This window comes from Pristiophorus japonicus, chromosome 1 (assembly GCF_044704955.1).
Source record: "Pristiophorus japonicus isolate sPriJap1 chromosome 1, sPriJap1.hap1, whole genome shotgun sequence".
In the NCBI taxonomy this organism is placed as follows: Eukaryota; Metazoa; Chordata; class Chondrichthyes; family Pristiophoridae; genus Pristiophorus; species Pristiophorus japonicus.
Window position 1 is genome coordinate 326,648,953 of NC_091977.1, and position 17,777 is coordinate 326,666,729.

The window sequence follows — 17,777 nt, forward strand, 5'->3', positions numbered from 1 at the left end:
TTTCCTAGATATCCCCAGCCCACAAATTGGCCTGGGATTTTGCCTCTCCCAGGAGATGACATGCTTTTTGGGTGGGGAGTGGATGTATTGTGAAGGTATCACAATTGTGTGGGACAGGCCTGATAGACCAGAGGGTCTTTACCTGTCCATCATTGTTCATATGTCGTATGAAACCCAAGACTGATAGAGAGAGCGAGTGAGCAAGACAGTTGATGCTTCTGTACTTATAGAGAGGAACAGCCTTCAAGCACAATGCCGAGACCCCATTCGAGAGCTTTCTTCCCAGTGACATGCACTGGACTTTTCAGACTCCAGCACAGACGGAATGCTGAAGCCCACTTGAGGTGGCAGTTTGGCAGTTGGTCATTCCAGTATGTTATTGAAAAATGTTCCACTGCGCACCCCTCTCTTCTCAAACCTTGAACTCAGCTCTCGGTCCAGACCCTTGATAGTGAACCTCTAACCTGTAAAGTGTTTGTGATTACATTTTAGGTCAAACCTGAGGCCGGTCTACCTCATGATTTTCCATACTGGCTATTTAGCCTCTCTCTACATCCCAATTGACTTTAAATCAAAATTTCACAAAATACTCCAGCTCATTCTTTCCGAGGACTTCAAAACTGTGGAACTCATGAACCCTGTCTCCAGGGGGTAACAGTGGGGTCAGAGGGTAATAGTTGGGTCAGGGGTAATAGTGAGGACAGGGGGTAATCGCGGAGTCCGGGCGTAATCTCGGAGTCAGGGGGTAATCGCGGAGTCAGGGGGTAATAGTGGAGTCAGGGGGTAATCGTGGGATATGGGGTAATAGTGGAGTCGGGGGTAATCGCGCAGTCTGGGGGTAATCGCAGAGTCAGGGAGTAATCGCAGAGTCAGGGGGTAATCATGGGGTATGGGGTAATAGTGGAGTCAGGGGGTAATTGTGGGGTATGAGGTAATAGTGGAGTCAGGGGTAATAGTGGAGTCAGGGGGTAATCGCGGAGTCGGGATAATCGCGCAGTCAGGGGGTAATCGCAGAGTCGGGGTAATCGCAGTCAGGGGGTAATCGCGCAGTCAGGGGGTAATCGCGGAGTCAGGGGGTAATCATGGGGTATGGGGTAATAGTGGAGTCGGGGTAATCGCAGAGTCAGGGGGTAATCGCGGAGTCAGGGGGTAATCGCGGAGTCAGGGGGTAATCATGGGGTATGGGGTAATAGTGGAGTCAGGGGGTAATTGTGGGGTATGAGGTAATAGTGGAGTCAGGGGGTAATCGCAGAGTCGGGGTAATCGCAGTCAGGGGGTAATCGCGGAGTCAGGGGGTAATCGCGGAGTCAGGGGGTAATCATGGGGTAATAGTGGAGTCGGGGGGTAATCGTGGAGTCAGGGGGTAATCGCAGAGTCAGGGGGTAATCGCGGAGTCGGGGTAATCGCGCAGTCAGGGGATAATCGTGGGGTATGGGGTAATAGTGGAGTCAGGGGGTAATTGTGGGGTATGAGGTAATAGTGGAGTCAGGGGGTAATCGCGGAGTTGGGGTAATCGCAGTCAGGGGATAATCATGGGGTATGGGGTAACAGTGGAGTCAGGGGGTAATCGCAGAGTCGGGATAATCGCGCAGTCAGGGGGTAATCGCAGAGTCGGGGTAATCGCAGTCAGGGGGTAATCGCGGAGTCAGGGGGTAATCATGGGGTATGGGGTAATAGTGGAGTCGGGGTAATCGCAGAGTCAGGGGGTAATCGCGGAGTCAGGGGGTAATCGTGAGGTATGGGGTAATAGTGGAGTCAGGGAGTAATCGCAGAGTCAGGGGGTAATCACAGAGTCAGGGGGTAATCACGGAGTCAGGGGGTAATCGTGGGGTATGGGGTAATAGTGGAGTCAGGGGGTAATCGCGGAGTCGGGGTAATCGCGGAGTCGGGGTAATCGCGGAGTCGGGGTAATCGCAGAGTCAGGGGGTAATCGCAGAGTCGGGGTAATCGCAGAGTCAGGGGGTAATCGCGGAGTCGGGGTAATCGCGGAGTCAGGGGGTAATCGCAGAGTCGGGGTAATCGCAGAGTCGGGGGTAATCGCAGAGTCAGGGGGTAATCGCGGAGTCGGGGTAATCGCGGAGTCGGGGTAATCGCGGAGTCGGGGTAATCGCGGAGTCGGGGTAATCGCAGAGTCAGGGGGTAATCGCGGAGTCGGGGTAATCGCGGAGTCGGGGTAATCGCGGAGTCGGGGTAATCGCAGAGTCAGGGGGTAATCGCAGAGTCAGGGGGTAATCGCGGAGTCAGGGGGTAATCGCGGAGTCGGGGTAATCGCGGAGTCGGGGTAATCGCGGAGTCGGGGTAATCGCGGAGTCGGGGTAATCGCAGAGTCAGGGGGTAATCGCAGAGTCGGGGTAATCGCAGAGTCAGGGGGTAATCGCAGAGTTGGGGGTAATCGCAGAGTCAGGGGGTAATCGCGGAGTCGGGGTAATCGCGGAGTCGGGGTAATCGCGGAGTCAGGGGGTAATCGCGGAGTCGGGGTAATCGCGGAGTCGGGGTAATCGCGGAGTCAGGGGGTAATCGCAGAGTCAGGGGGTAATCGTGGGGTATGGGTTAATAGTGGAGTCAGGGGGTAATCGCAGAGTCAGGGGGTAATCGTGGGGTATGGGGTAATAGTGGAGTCAGGGGGTAATCGCGCAGTCAGGGGGTAATCGTGGGGTATGGGGTAATAGTGGAGTCAGGGGGTAATCGCGCAGTCAGGGGGTAATCGCGCAGTCAGGGGGTAATCGTGGGGTATGGGGTAATAATGGAGTCAGGGGGTAATCGCAGAGTCAGGGGGTAATCGTGGGGTATGGGGTAATAGTGGAGTCAGGGGGTAATCGCGCAGTAAGGGGGTAATCGCAGAGTCAGGAGGTAGCAGTGAGAGAGTGGAATCAGTGACTTCAGTGGAGTGTGATTTGAGCACAGTGAAGGCATCTGTTGCTGAGAGTTGAGACTGAGGGAGTTGGGCTGTGGGAGTTGGAATTACTTTTTTTGTCTGTTCCTTCTGCTGCTTCTTTTTTTTGTGCTTTCTTTGTAGATTCCTTGGAAAAATAAGGATGGCGAACCCCGGGTCCCAAAGGAAAGGACGACTCCAATGTGAGGTCTGCACCATGCACACCTTTAAGGTATCGTTACAAAGGATGTCAAAGTGAAGCATTGTGGGACCTTCACTTGCAGTAAATTTGTCCAGATTTTGTCTCCACAGCATGAGATCGTTTCCCTTAAGGAGAGGATTGAGCAATTGATGCTCTTGGTGTACTTTGACGACTTCCTGACTGTGACAAAAAGTAAGTCTTTATTGTCCGATATTGATAGCACCAGATCCCATACCACTTTGGATTCCCTTATTATTTCAAACAGGTATGCCCGGCTTTGTGATTTGGATAACACAACAGGCAGCAAGGTCAGCACCAGTGACACCGAACCTCAATGCTCACATCAGCATCTTGAAAAAGATAAGGGGAAGGCTGCAAAGTCCAAGAGGATGTCGTTTGAACAGCCAAGGAAGAGCAAGAGGCAAGAGGCAATCCTCATTGGGGACTCCATCATCAGGCACACAGACAGCACCCTATGTAGAGGTAAGGCTCTGTCGAGAGCAGTCTTCTATTTTCTAGGGGCCAAGGTCCAAGATCTCCAGTATTGTATGGATAAACTGATGAAAGGTGAGTGTAAAGATACTGTAGTAGGTTTACATATTGAAACTAACGATATAATGGATAGAAGCCACTTGTTTTTCAGGATTCCTACAAGAGCCTTATAGATGTCCTTCAGCAAAGGGATGAAAGGGTAGTAGTCTCCAGGCTGTTACCGGTCACGTCCAGGTCGATGGAGGGAACTAGCCAAATCGTGGGATTCAACATCGGGCTTCAGTACCTCTGCAAAAAGAAGTTTCACTTCATTGATAATTGGGAGGCGTTCGCTGGACAAGGTAAGTTATTTAGGAGGGACGGCCTCCATCTTAACTTCATGGGAGCAAAAAGGCTGACAGAGGGTGTTGAGCATACTTTCAGAAAGCATTTAAATTAATTCAGCTAGGGGATAGTGTTGATAAGTTCAAAGTTAGGCTTACTGCAGGTGATATCTATATAGATGCTAAGCATGAAGATGAACCAGGTAGGAAGCAAATAAGAATTAATAACTTTAAGAAATTAGATGGGAGACTTTTAAATTGCTTTTATGTAAATACAAGGAATGTTAGAAGCAAATTGTTAGAATTACAATCCTATGTTGTGTTGAAGAATTTAAACGTATTATGTATTTCTGAGACATGGCTAGATGGCAATGAAGGCACAGAAATTCACCTAAAGGGCTACAAGGGTTTCAGAAAAGATAGGGTAGGTCAAAGGGGAGGTGGGGTTGCAATTTTTATCAGTTAGACTCTAACAGCTAGAGAGAGACTTGATATTGCCTCATCAGGCTCAGCTGAAGCTATCTGGGTTCAAGTGGACCAAGCTCACGGGCAGGGACTAATTATTGATAATTGTTATAGGCCCCAGGTCAGACACTTGAACGTGATGAATTATTATGGAAACAGATCGCTGATGCTTTTAATATAAAATGTCATCTTTGTTCAGTGGGTGATTTTAATTTTCCTGGCAGTCAGTGGCACGATGGTTTAGCTGCTGTTGTTGTAGGAAGTGCAGCTGAAAAGTTTATTGAAAATAGTCAATACTGTTTCCTGACTCAACATGTTAATGAAGTAACTAGGGAAAATCATATATTGGATCTGGTGTTTAGTAGTGAGCCTGACCTCGTATCAGGCCTCCATTGAGAGTCAGAGAACTATCAAAGACTGTACTGGGCCACTGAAGGGAGCTCAAGAACAGGCTACAAATGATTCACTGAGTATGGCGGAAATATTAAATGAGTACTTTGCATTAGTATTCACCCTTGAAGATGATGCTCGAATATTAGAATTTAATAATACTAGTTTTATCAGCAACATTAATATAGATAAGCATATTGTTTTAGAAAGAATTAAGAACTTAAAAAAAGGTAGAGCAGCCGGGCCGGATGATATGCACCCAATGATTCCCCAGGAGATGGGACATGTGCAGTGCGAACCCCTGGCCTGTATGTTTAATAGCTCACTGCACCCTGGAATGGTTCCTACAGATTGGAAGGAGGCTAATGTAGTCCCCATTTTTAAAAAAGTGACAAGGCAGACCCAGGTAACTATAGGCCCATCAGTTTAACATCAGTAATAGGTAAGATGCTTGAATCATAAGGGATACAATATATGAATATGAATACTTGGATAGGGAGGGACATATTACATAAGAACATAAGAAATAGGAGCAGGAGTAGGCCATACGGCCCCTCGAGCCTGCTACGCCATTCAATAAGATCATGGCTGATCTGATCATGGACTCAGCTCCACTTCCCTGCCCGCTCCCCATAACCCCTTATCGTTGTAAGAAACTCTCTATTTCTGTCTTAAATTTATTCAATGTCCCAGCTTCCACAGCTCTCTGAGGCTGTAAATTCCACAGATTTACAACTCTCAGAGAAGAAATGTCTCATCTCTGTTTTAAATGGGCGGCCCCTTATTCTAAGATCATGCCCTTTCGTTCTAGTCTCCCCTATCAGTGGAAATATCCTCTCTGCATCCACCTTGTCAAGCCCCCTCATAATCTTATACGTTTCGATAAGATCACCTCTCATTCTTCTGAATTCCAATGAGTAGAGGCACAATCTACTCAACCTTTCCTCATAAGTCAACCCCCTCATCCCCGGAATCAACCCAGTGAACTTTCTCGGAACTGCCTCCAAAGCAAGTATATCCTTTCGTAAATATGGAAACCAAAACTGCACGCAGTATTCCAGGTGTGGCCTCACCAATACCTTATATAGCTGTAGCTTTCATACTTCATCCCCTTTGCAATAAAGGCCAAGATACTTCCTGATCACTTGCTGTACCTGCATACTATTCTTTTGTGTTTCATGCACAAGTACCCCCAGGTATTAGCGTATGTATTAGGGACACCCAACATGGATTCATAAAAAAGAGATCATGTCTCACAAATCTAATTGTATTTTTTGAAAAAAGTTACAAAGTTGGTGGATGAGGGAAGCCCAGTAGACATTGTCTACTTAGGTTTCCAAAAAGCTTTTGACAAGGTACCACATAAGAGGCTTCTCTATAAGATCGGAGCCTCTGGTATTAGCGGAAATATATCAAGCAGGATTCAGAACTCATCATCATAGGCAGTCTCTCGAAGCGAGGATGACTTGCTTCCATGCCAAAAAGGGATGAGTTCACAGGCGTTTCAATAAAGGACCTAATGTTCCAGATCCAGAACTACATTGTGAAGGGTGGAAGATGCCTGTGCGTGGATTTTTTTAATGTGTGGTGACCGTTGCACACCAGTCACCACACAGGCTTGACAGAGCTAGGTCTTGGTCCAGTGGCAAGGATTACCCAAGACTAACTGGAGACCAGCTCTGCTACAGAGACCAAGCGCGCACACATATTGCATTGTGGGCTGGCCCGTGCTTCCCCTGGGCCCTCGCCTCTCCTGGGCCCTGGTCATTTCCTTCTACGGACCTTTGCTGCTCCTTCGCCCCTCCTGCTGTGCCTGCCCAAACTGCAATCAGCGACCTGGCTTCGTAGCCGTCGCCCTCCTGCAGCCGCACGCTGCTCCCTCTAATGGCCCCGGCCTGCTGATGGTCCTGCAGGCCGGGACCGAGCCGATTTCCGGGCCGGGCCGCTGCACAGAACTGGCTGGCAAGAAGCAGGCAAAGAGTAGTTATACATGGATTTGGATCTGTTTGGAGACCGGTCACCAGTGGTGTCCTGCAGGGATCAGTGTTGCTTTTAACTATTTTTATTATTCATCTTGATTGGATTCAGGGCTCGGCGGCACAATTTGAAAATTTGCAGATGATACCAAGATCTGTGCGAGTGCTAGAACTGTAGAAGAGGCTCGTCTGATTCAGGCAGATCTTAATGTGTTGGGAGATTGGAATCAAGACTGGAAAATTATGTTTAACTTAGATAAATGCAGTGTTATGTATGTGGGCAAGGCAAATTCTCAACATTCATACACCCTCCGGGAAAAGGCATTAAAGATGGTGGAGATAGAAAGAGATTTGGGCATTCTGGTGCCTCCAACCTTAAAGGTACATGAGCAGAGTGGATAAGGAGGAACCAGTGGATGTGGTGTATTTGGATTTCCAGAAGGCATTTGATAAGGTGCCACATAAGAGGTTACTGCACAAGATAAAAGCTCACGGGATTGGGATAATTTATTAGCATGGATAGAGGATTGGCTAACAGAAAACAGAGAGTCGGGATAAATGGGTCATTTTTCGGTTGGTAAACAGTGACTAGTGGGGTGCTGCAGGGATCGGTGCTGGGTCCTCAACTATTTACAATCTATATTAATGACTTGGATGAAGGGACCGAGTGTAATGTAGCCAAGTTTGCTGATGATAAAAAAGATGGGAAAGCAAATTGTGAGGAAGACAATCTACAATGGGATATAGACAGGCTAAGTGAGTGGGCAAAAATTTGGCAGATGGAGTATAATGTGGGAAAATGTGAGGTTATCCACTTTGGCAGAAATAATAGAAAAGCAAATTATAACTTAAATGGAGAAAAATTGCAAAGTGCTGCAGTACAGAGAGACCTGCGGGTCCTTGTGCATGAAACACAAAAAGTTAGTATGCAGGTACAGCAAGTAATCCGGAAGGCAAATGGAATGTTGGCCTTTATTGCAAGGGCGATAGAGTATAAAAGCAGAGAGGTCCTGCTACAACTGTACAGGGTATTGGTGAGGCCACACTTGGAGTACTGCATACAGTTTTGGTCTCTGTATTTAAGGAAAGATATACTTGCATGGGAAGCTGTTCAGAGAAGGTTCACAAGGTTGATTCCAGAGATGAAAGGGTTGACTTATGAGGATAGGTTGAGTAGGTTGACCTATACATATTGGAGTTCAGAAGAATGAGAGATGATCTTATTGAAACTTATAAGATAATGAGGGGGCTCGACAATGTGGATGCAGAGAGGATATTTCCGCTCATAGGGAAAACTAAAACTAAGGGACATAGTCTTAGAATAAGGGGCTGCCCATTTAAAACTGAGATGAGGAGAAATTTCTTCTCTCAGAGTTGTAAATCTATGGAATTCTCTGCCCCAGAGAGCTGTGGAGGCTGGGTCATTGAATATATTTAAGGCGGAGATAGACAGATTTTTGAGTGATAAGGGAGTAAAGGGTTATGGGGAGCGGGCAGGGAAGTGGAGCTGAGTCCATGATCAGATCAGCCATGATCTTATTGAATGGTGGAGCAGGCTCGAGGGGCCAAATGGGCTACTCCTGCTCCTATTTCTTCTGTTCTTGTGTTCTAATGCCATTCAGCGATAGCTAGAGCAAATAGGGTGTTGGGGTGTATCCACAGAACAATTGAGTATAAGATGAGGCATACTGTTTTGTTCTTGTACAAGGCATTAGTCAGGCCGCAGTTGGAATACTGTGTCCAGTTCTGGTCTCCTCACATGTTGGATGATAGTGAGGCTCTGGAAAGGGTGCAGAAAAGAGCCACTGGACTAATTTCAAGTCTAAAGCATCTTCGTTATCAAGATAGGTTAAAAGAGTTGAGACTCTATACCTTAGAGCAACTTAGACTTAGGGGGGATCTGATTGAGGTTTATAAGATAATGAAGGGAAGAGACGGTGTTCCAGTTGACAGTTTATTTCAATTAAATAGGTTAGGCAGAACCTGAGGTTACAAATTTAAGTTGTATAGGGCTAGATCTAGGTTAGATGCCAGGAGGTGGTTCTTTCCCCAGAGAATAGCAGACCTCTGGAACAAGCTGCCGTTTCATGTGGTGGATGCAGACTCGCTAAGTTCCTTTAAGCAAAAGCTGGATTTGGTTCCGGCTGCGGCGGAGCTTAATTCCTACAGAAGGTAGGTACTGCAGGGAATTTAATGGCCTGAGTGATCTCCCGTACTAGTTTCGATCGCCGAGGTGGGTTGGAGAGGAATTTCCCAGATTTTTTCCCCCCCAAATTGGCCTGGGTTTTTTAATCTGTTTTTTGCCTCTCCCAGGAGATAGAAACATAGAAAATAGGTGCACGTGTATGCCATTCGGCCCTTCGAGCCTGCACCATCATTTAATATCATAACTGATCATGTAACTTCAGTACCCCATTCCTGATTTCGAGTGGGATGGAGTGTATATGTTGCAATATACAAGGTATAACCATTGTGTGGGACAGGCTTGATGGACCAGATGGCCTTTACTTGTCGGTCCTTGCTTGTATGTCTGTAGGACAGGGGAGGGAGTCACACTAACCATTGAGCCCCGCCCCTGGCCCGCGCGGTGGCGGCAGTGGTTGTGACGCCTGTCAGTGCCCGGTAAGCGCGGCCCCGCGGCGGGAGCGAGCGAGCGAGCGCGCTCTCACCTGCCCAACGCCCGGAGCTGCCGGAGCAGCGGCTCCCCGCGGATCATCAGCCGCCCGGCTCCGGTTCACCCCGCTCCCCGTCCCGCCGTCTCAAGCGGTCATTGCGCAGAGCAATCCACCCCAGACCAGTCGATCCCAGGCCACAGCAATCCACCCCAGGCCACAGCAATCCACCCCAGACCGGTCGATCCCAGGCCACAGCAATCCACCCCAGACCAGTCGATCCCAGGCCACAGCAATCCACCCCAGACCAGTCGATCCCAGGCCACAGCAATCCACCCCAGACAAGACCTGAACAATCGAACCTAGGCATCATCATCTTAAGCAGTCCCTCGGAATCGAGGAAGACTTGCTTTCACTTTTAACATGAATCCTTTGGTGGCTGAACAGTCCAATACAAGAACCACAGACTCTGTCACAGGTGGGACAGATAGACGTTGAGGGAAGGAGTGGGTGGGACAGGTTTGCCGCACGCTCTTTCCACTGCCTGTACTTGATTTCTACATGCTCTCGGTGATGAGACTCGATGTGCTCAGCGCCCTCCCAGATGCACTTCCTCCACTTAGGGCGGTCTTTGGCCAGGGAATCCCAGGTGTCAGTGAGAATGGGTTGGGACGGTCTTGGGCCTGGGCTGGAGGCGGCGAAGGTTGAACAGCTTCCCACTGGTTCTGTAGTTTAGTTCCACTCCAGCGGGGAGCTTGTTGACTGTGAGGTGGAGCATGGCAGCGAGGAAGATTGAGAAGAGGGTTGGGGCGATGATGCAGCCCTGTTTGACCCCGGTCCGGACATGCATTGGGTCTGTGATGGATCTATTGGTAAGGATCACGGCTTGCATGTCGTTGTGGAACAGGCAGAGGATGGTGCCGAACTTTTGGGGGCATCCAAAACGGAGGACGCTCCATAGACCCTCGCGGTTGACAGTATCAAAGGCCTTTGTAAGGTTGAAGGCGGCCATGTATAAGGGCTGGCGCTGTTCCCTGCATTTTTCCTGCAGCTATCGCGCTGCAAAAGTCATGTCCATTGTGCCTTAGAGGGGACGAAATCTGCACTGTGACTCCGGGAGGAGCTCCTCGGCCACGGGGAGAAGACGGTTGAGGAGAACTCTAGCGACAGCTTTCCCAGTGAATGATAGCAGGTAGATTTCTCTGTAGTTGCCGCAGTCGGACTGGTCCCCTTTTTTAAACCTAGGCACACTGATAATAAAAGCAGAGTTTTACAGAAAAGAAAGTGCCGGCTCTTCGAAAGAACTATTCACCTCAACCCATACCCCTGCCCTTTCCCCATTTATATACTATTAAAAACTGTGAATGTTCGCAGGTCCACTGGCCGCCTACCTGTAAGTGACGCTGCAAGGGTCAGATTGAGAGCCATTAATTACAGAAGAACTGAACTAATATTACATATCAATCCCACGGTACGAATTATAGGATATCAATTTCATAGAATGTTGCACCATCTATGACTGCCTACCTAATGTTCCTTTTCTAATTCTTCCACACTAGCTGAGAGTTAGATTCAGAATTTATTTCACATTTCCCCTCCTCTCCCCCTCTCATCAGGTGTCAACCATGGGTCAAAGCTAGCACTCGGTGACTTTTAAGTTTTCGTACATTATAACAGTGACTACACTTGAAAAGTACTTCATTGGATGTAAAACACTTTGGGACGTCCTGAGGTCGCGAAAGGTGCTGTGGAAATGCAAGTCTTTCTTTCAAACAGAAGTTTGTGGGTCTTGAGCACATAATCTAGGCTGACATTCACAGGGATTAGAGGTCATCAATATCAATCCGAATTGTAACTATTTCAATCTAAAAATCTGTAAACTTCTGCCGTTTTTAATCATATAAAAATGAGACAAAGCAGCTTTAAAATAATTGCATAGTAAGCTTCAGAAACAAAGCTGTCTATTTAAGAACTCACAACGCTGAATATAAACATAGCAAGAACAGAAGTCTACAACGCAACACTTTATTGCTCAAAAGTAACAACATTTACTCCATGTAACCGTATACAACTTCTGCTCCTTCATTACCAGGGACATATACAAAACAAACCCCCAGTATTTTTAAGCTCCCTCACAGTAGTTTATTCAACATACAGCCTTATCTAAAAGGTGAAAATGATACAAGGAAGATTTCATACACAGAAAAAAACATGACAGTCCAGTCCTTGCCAGTAACATACATTCGTTTTAAATATAACCCCAAATTTCATTTGCAAATCATAGAATGTATGATTTATGGTAAGTTTAATTGTATTTCCCCACCTTCTACTATTATCTATTACATAGACAAAATAAAATGGAATGCATCATTCCACTGCAGTATGTGTGTGAACACTTCTGTTGTATATGGATTATAAATACTTATAACAAAGGAATGTTTGTATGTTTGTAATAATTAAGTTGTAAACCTTCATTTTTCATAACATTAATATTTTACTTTAAAAAAAAAATAGCTGTCAAGTGTTCTGAACCAGAGTCCAGCTTGTAACAACACATCTGTAAATACAGGCTGCATTGCATCTTGCAACACATCTGTAAATACAGACTGCAGTGCATCTTGTAACAATATATCTAATACAGACTGCAGTGCATTTTGTAACAATAAATCTAAATACAGACTGCATTCCAGCTTGTAACACTAATTTCAACATTAAATCTTGAAGGGAGACCCTGTGCATCTTTCATGCTGCATTCTGAAAGGACAACAACGCGATCACTAATTTTTGCTATTCTATTTTCTACAGAATGTGGCTGAGCAATAAGCTTTTCCTTCAAAATTTGCAACATTTTCTTTTACAACATTGGTCTGGAATTTTACACTCCCAGATTTTGTTCCATAAATAAAATATCATATCCAATTACATGGTTCTAAAAATTGGTATTTCTTTTAGGCACCGAATGTCTCCCGTTAGGGGAACTTTGAATAAGAGCTAAACATTAAAAAAAATGTACATTTAATTTAGGAAAAACAAACACCAATAAGTAAAGGCCATAAGAGCCAAATGGTCTCCTTCTGTGCTGTATTATTCTATAAGGTAAAAGTTCAAATCACAGTTTGGCACCATTAGCAACATAACATGTCTTCTCTTGGAACAGTCGTATTATGTTTCTTTATATATATTAAGAGCAAAATGGTTTCACTAATATGAATTCCAGTAATAATGAGTGAGCCACTGTCTTTCCAAGTGCAGCAATCACTGGGGTAATTGCTGACCTTTAGACATTTTGCCTATGATGAATTACCCTTTCTAGTCAACCACTGTTTTAATTGAAAAGTACACAGCTGCCGTTAGAATTTGCAACTGAGTTAACCAAAGGAATAAATCCTTGACTACACTAGTGAAAAGTAAACAAAAGTCAAGAACCAAGTTATATAAACAAGTGGAGGGCCTGTGGTATTGCAAAGAAAACAGAAGTTCCCCTGTAACTATCTCTATTTCTCGCCTTATTCATTTTTTGTGCCTCTTTTTGTGTTTCTATCTTCCACTCTATTTGGCTCTCAGTTTCCCGCATGGTTATCGCTGTTCCCACATCACTGACTCTTCAGATTCTGTAAGACAACTGTTCACCAATCAGTTTCCCTGTACCCATCTCTCTTATATATCTCACATGTCACTTAACTGATGTATTAAATTGTACATTTTAATGTTTTCAGAAGTGGAGAGAATGTAGCAAAATGGACCTGGTTCCATCTCTCGGCCAGGTGGAGAGAGGCTGAGTTAGAAATATAGAAGGTGGGAAATCTCACAGCCAACTTCGGTCACATGTCTGTCCTCTGTGTTCCTGCTGTCCTCCCAGTTGTAACTGATAATGTGTCTCGCTTTAAGGTACTGGTCCCAGTTTGACCTTGATTAGGTTGAAGATATCAGTTAGTATAAGAACATGCACGGTTGTAAGAAAAACTGGGGCTTGAGTTGTGGGCTGGGAAGGATTAGCCTGGACTGGGAGAAAGCTGGGGCTTTGGCCTGGACTGAGAGGAAGCACAGATGTAGATTTAGGCAGCTGCTGGGAGGGAACTATCACAGATCATGGTGTCATATCATTACCATGGACCAATCAGCCTATTATTACAATTAGCAGAATAGATATGAATTTAGTACTTAAGAGTACATACAGGCTTCAGACGCAAGCAAAATCATCACAGTCTTACAACTGACAAAAATTTATGTTCAAATACAGCAATAAGCAGCATGATGCCAAACCCCAGAAGCATTCCAGCATTCTGCAAAAGGAAGTATGCCCCATGGCTGTAGTCATGGTCACCAGCATCACTGTGAAGCATTTCAGGAACCTACAGGAATAAATCGGAAGGCAGGCAGTTATTCATTTTTATATTACAGTTACGCTGTAGTTCAAAGCAGTGCGAGATGCTGACCCTTGTTTGGAACCTAATGAAGAGTTATTATTCCGTCCGGACATAATGGTCATGGTTACACAAATGAAGGTTGGGACAGTGCCAACATGGAACAGGCACCAGGCCCTGGTGGCTTGCACCCTAGGGAAGTCAGGGAGGAATTAGCAAAGACTCTGATCCAATGTTCCCTTTAAGCTGTGCGGAATTTTGAATGGGCCGTGTGGCTCAAAAATAATTATAGGGAACACAATCACAATCTTTCAAATCCTTGGATATGAATGTTGTGCCAGAGGACTGGAGGGAGAATGGGATAAACTGTGTAACTATAGACTAATCAGCTCAACATCAGCAGTGGACTACAACATGGATTAAAATTAATGCTCACCTGGAAAGATGCAAGGTAATTAAGGCTAGCCAGTAATGGATTTGTGAATGGCAAGTTATGTCTGACAAATTTAATAATGTCTTTTGAAAAGAATAACAGTGTACTGACAGAGGAAATGCAGAGAATATTGTATAGGGATTTTAAAAAAAAAGACATTTGATAAGGGACTGACAGTGGGCACACTCTACTCATAGAATGATACAGCACAGGAGGCCATTTGGCCCATCATGCCTGTGCCGGCTCTTTGAAAGAGCTATCCAATTAGTCCCACTTCCTTGGCCTTTCCCCATAACCCTGACAGAATAATTCTACTATTGAATAAATTTAAGACAGAAATAGATCGTTTCTTAACCGATAAGGGAATAAGGGATTATGGGGAGCGGCAGGGAAGTGGACCTGAGTTCATGATCGGATCAGCCATGATCTTATTAAATGGCGGAGCAGGCTCGAGGGGCCGTATGGCCTACTCCTGCTCCTATTTCTTATGTTCTTATAATTATAATTATTTATTCAATGAAATTGAAATTGTATAGAAAAAACTGAGGTGCTGGTTTATCAAAACTGCCTAATTGAAAATAATAGAGAATTTTTTGAGCAAAAAAGCAACTTTATATGAACAGAAGCAGAGTGTAGTCTTAAAACAGGTGAGGGAACCCACAAGGGGGAAGGAACGATTGAATCTGCTCCAAACTAATGGGAATGCGATAATAAGCCAAGTTGAATTAAGGGGATTTTGGAGGTCGATTGATGAGTGAGGACAGAACCAATAATAAAAGTTATTCAGAAATTGAGATTCAAAACCAGCCTTCAAGGGCATGAAATGCATCAAAGGAATAAAAGGGGAAAAATAATTTAAATAAAAAGACTGGGTGGGAAAAGAGATTGTTTAAGGACACATTGTTTACATCGCAAAAACAAGCCCAGAATCAAACAGGAGAATAAAATCAATATGGATGAAAAAGGATATCACAGAAGGTATTAGGGGAAAAAGGTCTATAACATTTTTAAAAGTACAGGGAAGGGACAGGATAGAGAGAATCAAACAAACAGAAAAAGGGCAAGTAATAGATAACAGTGGAAAACATAATGAACAATAAAACATTATTTTGATACATCAGAAGCAATGAGAGGTGCAGAGGGACATCAGACATTTTATCAGCAGCGGCGGCAGTGCCTGAGGTGCCTGAAATGGTAGAATTATTGAAGAAAAGACTGGCATTTATATAACAAACAAACTAGCAATGCTCTAGAAATATATCTGATAACAATATTCCATAAACATACTGGGTAACGATACTTATAAATACATCGTGTTAACAATGCTCTACAAACCTTGTATTGGAAACCATAGAAAATCTATGTTACAGTGAATAGATTATTGTCAGTATGTCCTTTCAGAGTTTGTACAACAGGTCCGATAGATGCCACTGTATACTTGTTTTTCTCTAATTCTGGCCTCTTGAGCATCCTCGATTTCAATCGCTCCACCATTGGCGGCCATGCCTTCAGCTACCGGGACCCTAAGCTCTGGAGTTCCCTCTCTAAACCTCTCCTTCCTCCTTTAAGGCGCTCCTTAAAACCTACTTTTGACCAAGCTTTTGGTCACCTGTCCTAATATCTTCTTATGTGGCTCAGTGTCACATTTTGTTTGATAACGCTCTTGCAAAGCACCTTGGGATATTTTACTACGCTAAAGGTGCTATATAAATGCAAGTTGTTGTAACAGTCAATAAAGAGAAGTTGTATTAAAAAGGTGATGTGGGATATACGTACCATATCAACCAGGGCCACGTACAAGAACAGACCGGCAGTAACAGCAAAGATCCACGTGGAGACATTTTCAGCATAATGGCCAATGGCCGTGCCAGTTATCATGCCCAGGTATCCCAACAATGCAGATAGGACATTGTACAGAATAGCTTGCTTGACTGTCATTCCAGCCTTCAACAACACAGCAAAATCACCTGCATACAGAGATAGTGTGAAGCATTTTGCAAATCAATTTTCAAACTTCAGTGCTTTCTAATTTTGCTACTTTACATTATAAGCTCCACTTCCATACTGTGTTACGCATTGACCCTAGTGTGCAACCTTGTTGTCTTGCAAGCAGCTAACTTGCATCTCAATAAGTTAACCGTGGCTCAGTGGGTGACACTCGCGCCTCCGAGTCAGAAAGTTGTGGGTTTAAGTCCCACTCCAGAGACTGCAGCACAAAATCTAAGCAGACTCTCCAATGCAGTACTGAGGGAGTGCTGCACTATCGGAGGTGCCGTCTTTTGGATAAGACGTCAAATCAAGGCTCCGTCTGCTCTCTCAGATAGATGTAAAAGATGCCATGGCACTATTTCAAAGAAGAGCAGGGGCGTTCTCCCCAGTGTCCTGGCTAATATTTATCATTCAATCAACATCAATGAAAAACACATTATCTGGCCATTTATCACATTGCTGTGTGTGGGAGCTTGCTGTGCACAAATTGACTACCACTTTTCCTATATTACAAGTGACTATACTTCAAAAAGTGCTTTGGGACATTCTGCGGTCATGGAGATTAGATAGACATGATAAGATACAGGACTATGTGAAGAGATCAATGCAATTAAATTATCTTGGCACTACTGGTAGAAACACGATGGAGTAAATGGCCCCCTTCTGTGCTGTAAAGTTCTGGGGTCCAATGAATGTGCCTGTGTAGATTTTGCTTTACACTTACCCAGTTCATGTGGCAATTCGTGACAGAATACAGCAACAGATGTACTCAATCCACTGGACAAGCCACCAGTAAAAGCAGCTCCTAAATACAAGATTGAAATATTATGCTGCGGTTTAAAAAATGAAAGTAAATTTAAATGCATGGAGCTGAACGTAAAATATGCATATCAATGTAGATTATGTCGAAATTAAATAAAATTATTCTAATCACCCAAAATGAATTTTTTTGTGCAATTGATTCGCATCTTTTTAAAATCAAGTTAGTTTCTCGCCTCAAGATCAGATGCATTCAAAGTAGAGTCAAACTGCAATGGCTGGAAGAAGTATTTAACAGTGTAGAAGCTGCTGTTCCCGAATGTTTCCAATGGCTGATGGGTAGCTAACCAGAGGGCACAGATTTAAAAGGTGATTGGCAAAAGAACCATAGATGACATGAGGAAATTTTTTTTAATGTACGAGTGGTTAGGATTTGGAATGCACTACCTGATAGGGTGGTGGAAACAGATTCAGTTGTAGCCTTCTAAAGGGAATTGCATAAATACTTGGAGAAAAAATTGCAGGGATATGGGGATAGAGCAGGGAGTGGGACTAACGGGATTGCTCGTCAAAACAGCCGGTGCAGACTCAATGGGCTGAATGGCTTCCTTCTGTGCTGTACTATTCTATGAATACCATATCCAGTTCTCACACTCTGCACAACACTGTGCTGCAGACTTTCTGCATCAGGATGGGGTGGGGGAGAGAAGTGCTTGAAGGGCACGAGACTTCGTTTGAATGCTGAAAATTATACAAAGGGGAACAGCAATTTAGATGTGAATTTGTAGGTTTCAAATCACTTAGATTTCCATTCACTTTTTTTTTAAAAAGAGCCTTTCAACCAGAGGTGCGGCCTTTAGTGTCCTGTGAGCCTGCACCTCAAAATCCATCTGCTCTTCC

General features: G+C 44.7%; 2 protein-coding genes across 8 annotated transcripts in view; both read right to left on the reverse strand.

Moving 5' to 3' along the window:
* tcaim (T cell activation inhibitor, mitochondrial) overlaps positions 1-9,723 on the reverse strand; it is a 45,161-nt gene extending 35,438 nt beyond the window's left edge. For 5 of the 6 annotated variants that reach the window (XM_070889004.1, XM_070888998.1, XM_070888987.1 and 2 more), the window contains exon 1: positions 9,390-9,721. Coding sequence is in view for 1 of the 6 variants with exons in the window: in XM_070888977.1 (XP_070745078.1) it covers positions 9,390-9,436 (47 nt within the window). In the remaining 5 variants the exon portion in view is untranslated. Of the gene's footprint in view, positions 1-9,389 lie in introns of all 6 variants that reach the window. The other variant, XM_070888977.1, reaches the window with a different exon arrangement.
* Positions 9,724-11,341: 1,618 nt separating this feature from the next.
* The window catches only part of LOC139272910 (zinc transporter ZIP6-like), a 34,562-nt gene continuing 28,126 nt past the window's right edge, over positions 11,342-17,777 (reverse strand). For both annotated transcript variants that reach the window (XM_070889014.1, XM_070889023.1), the window contains 3 exons: positions 16,843-16,923; positions 15,906-16,096; positions 11,342-13,684 (listed from right to left, as the gene is read on the reverse strand). In XM_070889014.1, the coding sequence (XP_070745115.1) occupies positions 13,532-13,684; positions 15,906-16,096; positions 16,843-16,923 (425 nt within the window). In that variant the 3' untranslated portion in view covers positions 11,342-13,531. The remainder of the gene's footprint in view (positions 13,685-15,905; positions 16,097-16,842; positions 16,924-17,777) is intronic.